Source organism: Priapulus caudatus, unplaced genomic scaffold, assembly GCF_000485595.1.
Source record: "Priapulus caudatus unplaced genomic scaffold, Priapulus_caudatus-5.0.1 Scaffold1615, whole genome shotgun sequence".
NCBI lineage: Eukaryota > Metazoa > Priapulida > Priapulimorpha > Priapulimorphida > Priapulidae > Priapulus > Priapulus caudatus.
In genome coordinates, this window is record NW_014578676.1 from 45601 (window position 1) to 52128 (window position 6528).

The 6528-nt window shown below is 47.0% G+C and overlaps 1 protein-coding gene across 1 annotated transcript in view; it reads left to right on the forward strand.

Moving 5' to 3' along the window:
* Nucleotides 1-4152: 4152 nt before the first annotated feature.
* LOC106817163 overlaps nt 4153-6528 on the forward strand; it is a 10800-nt gene continuing 8424 nt past the window's right edge. Inside the window, exon 1 of the mRNA XM_014821817.1 lies at nt 4153-4231. Within this exon, the coding sequence (XP_014677303.1) occupies nt 4153-4231 (79 nt within the window). The remainder of the gene's footprint in view (nt 4232-6528) is intronic.

Here is a 6528-nt window from a genome sequence, read left to right on the forward strand (position 1 = left end):
CGTTATTTTTCTTTTTTTTTTTTTTTTTTTTTTTTTTTTTTTTTTTTTTTTTTTTATTTATTTTCTTTTATTTTTTTTTTTTTTTTTTTTTTTATTTTCACTTGTGACATACAAGGCGTGTGTCACTTGACATTAGAATTCTGCGCTTTCACCTTCTGCCTCTCCTCCTCCCGCCTCCTGCTCTTCTTCGAGCCATCTGTTTCTCCTTCTCACAGCAGCTCAGTTCATTTTTTTTTTTTTATTTTTTTTTTGTTCTCTGCCTCGGTCCACCACCTTTTTGGCCTCCACCACCTCATCCTTCCATCCTCCTCTAGCTCGTCCACCACCATCCTCATCTTCTTCTCGCTCTCACGCACCACCTACTCCCGCCTATCGCTCTTTCTCCACCCATCACTCTCCTCCCTCCCTCTCCTCCTCCTCCTCCTCTCCTTCCCTTCAACCCCTTTTACGGTCGCCGTCCTCTTCTTCCCCACCTCTCATCCTCCTCCTCCTCCTCCTCTTTTCCTTCACCTCCCTTTACCGATCGCCTCCTCCTCCTGCCCTCCTCCTCCTGCCTCCCTCCTCCTCCACTTATTTACGCTCGTCCTGCTTTTTGCTGCTCCTCGTCTCGCTCCTCTACGGCTCGTCCACCACCTCCTCATTCCTCCTTCTCCTCCTCCAGCACCAACCTCCTCCTTTCGCTTATCGTCCTCTTCTCCTCCCACATCCTCCTCCTCTTTATCCTCCTCCTGTTTTTGCTGCCCTCCTCCTCTCTTCTCTCCCCTTCTCTACTCAGCCCGCTCCTCCTCCTCCCTGCCACCTCCTCCTTCGCCTCCTCCTCTCCTCCTCTCCTCCTCCCTCCAGCGCAGCCGCCGGTTCAGTTGTAATCTAACACTGCCGCCAATGATGTTGTAAGCACTCCCCGTAGCCATATGTTATTGACGATGACGCATAGAACAGGGACTACCAAACCGAAAAAGTGGATTATACCCCTCACGCCTACGCATCAGACAGAATACAAACTTCTATCAAGGACTACATGTACTGAGGACAGTCTTTTCATGAGAAAAACGTCTGATAAATCAATACTGGTTTGAGATTAAAATAATACATTTCTGCGTGATACAGTACAAAACCAGTGCTTTATAACATGAATAAAAAAATATATATATAATACAAAGAAAGCCGTCAGGCATATTGCTGTACTTATATTGGAGATACACGCGGAGCGAGCACAAAGTTGACTCACGGGCAACGAATGACACAGCGAAATAGTGGGAATGGCCTTGGTTTGAATTCACAATGTTAAATATATGATCGAAAGCCGTGTGAAAAGTTGTGTTGTCGTTAGTGCGTTTTCTCCGCTTCCAAGTTACAATAGAACAGCGCTCAGGGGTTTTAACATTTGATTCTCGTATATACTTTACGTCGTGAGCCTATTCTATACGTATAAGCGTCATCAACATTGTATCTCTGCGACGATGATTGCAGTTAAGACTGACACGAACGTCCGTTTTGCTAAATGAAATATTGTGACCTGCAATTGCCCGGTTGCTGGCGTTTGCTTAGCCTCATGTCCGATAATCATCTAAAGAAGAGAGAAGCGAGATTGTGTATCTGATCTATAGAATGGATGAAATACAATCTGCAGCTTTAAATTCCTTTACGAGGTTTGTTATGTATAGATCATGTTAGGTTTTTGGTGCTGCAAAACGCACACGCGCAAACACGCGCACAACGCACACAACGCACCGCACACGCACACGCGCACGCACGCCACGCCCCCCGCACCGCAGCAGCAACGCCACACGCGCACGCACACCCGCGCACCCAGCGACGCGCACACGCACACCGGCCGCACCTGCACAGCGTCCCGCAAGGCACACGCACACTGCGCGACACACAGCCACGCACCACACGCATAACCATTCACAACAATTATGTTTCTATGACGGTAACTTAAAATATATTAAATTACCTCTCAGGGGGGGGGGGCATTGTCAGCAACACATCATAATCACAGATGGTTATCATAAATCTAAAATGTCAGAAATTTCTCACATAAAATATCGGGCACAAAAGTTACGAGATTTTTCACACTTGAAAGTAAAAACTATTTCGGATGTGTCGGACCACGACCCCCTGATAGGTTATTTGATGATTTTTACATTAACATGATTGCTAATGGGTTGATTTGAACGTGATTCCAGCGGCATATTTCTGCGGTTCGGTCACTCTCTCGTGCCCGCAGCAGCGGCAGTTTCTCGCCATCATCCTAGTTGACTACCCAGGTTGGACGAATGACAGGTAGGGGAGCAGAGAAAGATTTATTCATAGACCTTTAGATATAGATTTTCGAATTTTTCATTTGCACACACACACACACGGACGCACGCACAGTCGCGCGCGCACGTACGCGCGCACACACACACGCACATGCGCACGCGCACGCGCACGCACACGCGCACGCACACACACGCGCGCGCTTTCTCTGCCCCTTATCTCCCCTCGCTCTGCCTCTCTCCCCCTCGATCTGCTTCTCTCCCTCTCTCTGCCTCTCTCACTTTGCTCTGCTTCTCCCCTCTGTCTCTTCCCCTCTCTCTGCCCCTCTTCCCCTCTCTCTGCCTCTCTCCCCCTCTCCCTGTCTCTCTCCCTTCTCCGCATCTCCCCCGCTCTGCCTCTCTCCTCTTCTCTGCCTCTCTCCCCTCGCTCTGCCTCTCCCCTCTGCCTCTTCCCCTTTCTCTGCCCCTCCCCTCTCCCTGCTTCTCTCCCCCTCTCCCTGCCTCTCTCCCCCTCTCCCTGCCTCTCTCTCCCTTTCCGCATCTCCCCCGCTCTGCCTCTCTCTCCCATCTCTCCCCCATCTCTCTCCCATCTCTCCTCCATCTCTCCGCCTCTCTCTCACTTCCTTTTTTCCCCATAGTAACACGATATAGATCTATATACCATATTTCATACGCATCATGCATAATGTATGACTTCATGTCATTACCCATGCTAATCCCATTCCATTCATTCCCCAAGACGGACCTCGAAACCGAACAGCGATATGCCGCGTATTAGTGAATAATTAGTTATCGTTGGTGCATTTCATCTCTTTGATGTTGTTTGCTATACAGGCGAGGGAGGGTTAGAGGGATGCTGCGGGATGCATGCGCAGGGAGAGAGGCGTGCTCTGTGGCTGATGTGGAGCGCGTGGGAAGTAGAGGTTGCGCGCCGGATCGCCTGATACACGTCGTACACAAATGTATCGGTGAGTGAGGTTGGGGGAGTGGGTGCGGTAGGTGGGAAAGAAGGAGAGAGGAACGCATGGTAAACCGACTTTGTGTATTACTAATGGCCTCATGACACGTTCCGGCACATCCGCCTATACAGACAGTCAGTACACGTTTCCACATTACTACTACACAGATTGAGCAAGCACCGGACAGTGCAGCGAACCCACTATTCACTCTCAATCAATATCAACAAGACAGTATTGTTGCCAAGTGTTGACTATTGTTAATAATTATTGATCATACTTGAAAGTTGTTGGCGACTGCCAGGAGCTTTTTGCGAGCGCCAACTCTCTCGCGTGTGTGTGTAGAAGTGTTTAGGAGTGATGTTGAATATTGGCAAACGTTAGGAAGTGCTAAGCAGTCGTTAAGACTATTAATATATAAGTGGGACTTACGAGTGTTGGCGAGAGATAACAATATTTAGCGACTGTTAATATGTATTGACATACGCTAAGCGGTGCTGACCCGTGTTGAGTCGCGTTGGCGTGTGTTACTACGCGCTGTTCAGTGTTGCCGAATGTTGGCAACTGCTGGCGAGTGTTGCCAAGCGTTGGCGATTGTTGCCAAGTGTCGGCCACTGTTCATAAACATCGACAAGTCTTGGAGAGTGTTTACGAGTGTTGACCAGTGATGACCAGTGTTGACCAGTGTTGACCAGTGTTTACAAATGTTGACCAGTGTTGACCAGTGTTTACAAATGTTTGCAAGTGTTGACCAATGTTGACAAACGTTGACCAGTGTTGACCAGTGTTGACAAATGTTGACAAGTGTTGGTGATTGTTGCCCAGCCTATCGGTACCAGCTGTAGCAGGCATCATCACGGCTCACCGCCCCCTGCAGCGGGTTCAAACAGAAGGGTTACGTCGCCTACGGGAGACTCCCCAGGTCGATGACAACGATGCATGTTTGCTCATTTATCGGTCTGCTGAGTCTGGCAATAGTTCAAAGCAGCAGAGCAGATGATTTCACACCCATAGGTAAACATATGTCGTGTTGTTGTTGTTCATTTTCTTGTTGTTAATGTCGTTGTTGTTGATGATAATGATGTTGTTGTTGATGTTGTTGCTGATGTTGTTGTCGTCGTCGTTACCGTCATCATCGCGGTTGTCGCCGTCGTTTTAGATGTAGTAGTAGTAGCAGATGTTGTTGCTGATGTTGTTGTTGTTGTTGTTGTTGTTGTTGTTGTTGTTATGTTGTTGTTTTTGTTGTTGTTGTTGTTGCTGATGTTGTTGTTGTTGCTGCTGCTGCTGCTGTGTTATGGTGACATAACTGGGAGTAGCTGTAGTTATTGACTGCCCCTCTGTTATCCATACATGACTATTCATTTATCCGTGCATGCAAACGTAGTTGCTGAATGTAGACAGTATCACTAGGGCCAGCATACAGAATATAGAACGTAGCTATTTCAGCTTGTACAATAACGTCTGCGTCAATATATAAAGACGATAGGGAGGAGTAGGTGGTGCTGGAGAAGGAGAAGAAAGATGAGGAGGTGGTGGACGAGGTAGAGGAGGAGGTGGGGAGGGATGAGGTGGTGGAGGCAAAAAGTGGTGGACGAGGAGGAGTGAGCTGGGAGAAGGAGAAGAAGATGGCGAAGAAGGAGGAGGGGGAGAAAGAGGAGGAGAAGGTGAAAGGAGAATTCCAATCAAGTGGAAGCACACGCCTTGTTATTCACCAAGTGAAAAAAACGATATCATCTATAAAATAACTGCTATTGTATATGTTGCAGCTAGTCGTTGTCCGAATATGACTTTAGCGTGCCTGACTGTATACGAATGATTAAAATATCTGTGTATGTAATTATGTACAAACACACGCACGCGTACGCACGCGCGCACACGTGCATGCACGCACGCCACGCACACATACACCCGCGCTCACATACGCACGTACAACACTCGCACGAGCAAACCTGCGCACGCACAAACCCGCACACGCGCAAACGCGCGCACGCACAAACACGTGCACGCACGCACACATATATCTATCTAGGTTTATCTGTGGGGAAGTTTGCTATACCGCCAATAATGTACCTAGGATCTAGGAAACGTGGGAAGTGCGAGCAATCATCTATTCTACCACAGCCATAGCGGCAGCTATATAGGCTTGTATGTAAACATATTATATTATTAATGTGACTATTTAATTAACTATGTGGTAGATATATATAAAACACGTCGTCGTTCAATGTTTGTTATACTATAACCGCTTCACATTATTAGTCTAATAATTATGAGTTTATTAAATAATATTCTGATAAGTATTAGAATAATAATAATATTCTGATAAGTATTTGTAAAATAATATTTATTCTGATGAGAATCAGAATAAAAATTATTAGTATGGAAATTATTGGTATGCTTATTTAAAGCGTTTATATGTTATTCCGGTGTGAGTCACGTGTTCGTATATGTGAGACAGCTGGCGCCCTCTATGACATGTTGCTATCGATAGGGATTAACTTTCCCCCGGGCGTAGATGGACGGTCACGTGATGTGGCAGCACTGGTGTTAGGATTAGGGTTAGGGTCAGGGTTAGGGTTAGGGTTAGGGTTATAGTTAGAGTTAGGGTTAGGGTTAGGGTCAGGGTTAGGGTTAGGGTTAGGGTTATAGTTAGAGTTAGGGTTAAGGAAATAAGGCCATGTCTAGCACGGAAGTATGACTGCGGAATTTTTCTGGGGAAGATTTGGAATTTGAAGCATACGAAGTGACTAGTGCTGCCACGTAACGGCACCGTCCATCTACGCCCGGGGGAAAGTGACATCGCTATCGATAGCACATGAACGATACCACGCGCCAAAACCGCGTTAGTACTTACTTCAGTTAAAAACATGAATGCGTATATAATAATAATTATGTATAGTATAATATTTCTGTAAGAAAAAATGTTTTGTGATCATGCCACAACCTACCCCTTTATCTTTCCCGCCCAGCCTCGTTCCTTCCTCCTCCTCCTCTCCCTCTCCCTCTCTCTCGCTCGCTCGCTCTCTCGCTCTCTCTCATTTTCTATCTTTCTTTCTTTCTACTCTCTCTCTCTCTCCCTCTCTCTCTCTCTCTCTCTCTCTCTCTCTCTTTCTTTCTTTTTCTCGCTCTCTCTCTCCCCCCTCTCTCTTTCTCTCTCATTCTCTCCCTCTCTCTCTCTCTGCGCGTGCACGCGCGTGTGTGTGCGTAGTGTGTGTGTGTGTGTACGTTCGTGCGAGCGTGCGTGTGTGTGTGTGTGTGTGTGTGTGTGTGTGTGTGTGTGTGTGTGTGTGTGTGTGTGTGTGTGTGTGTGT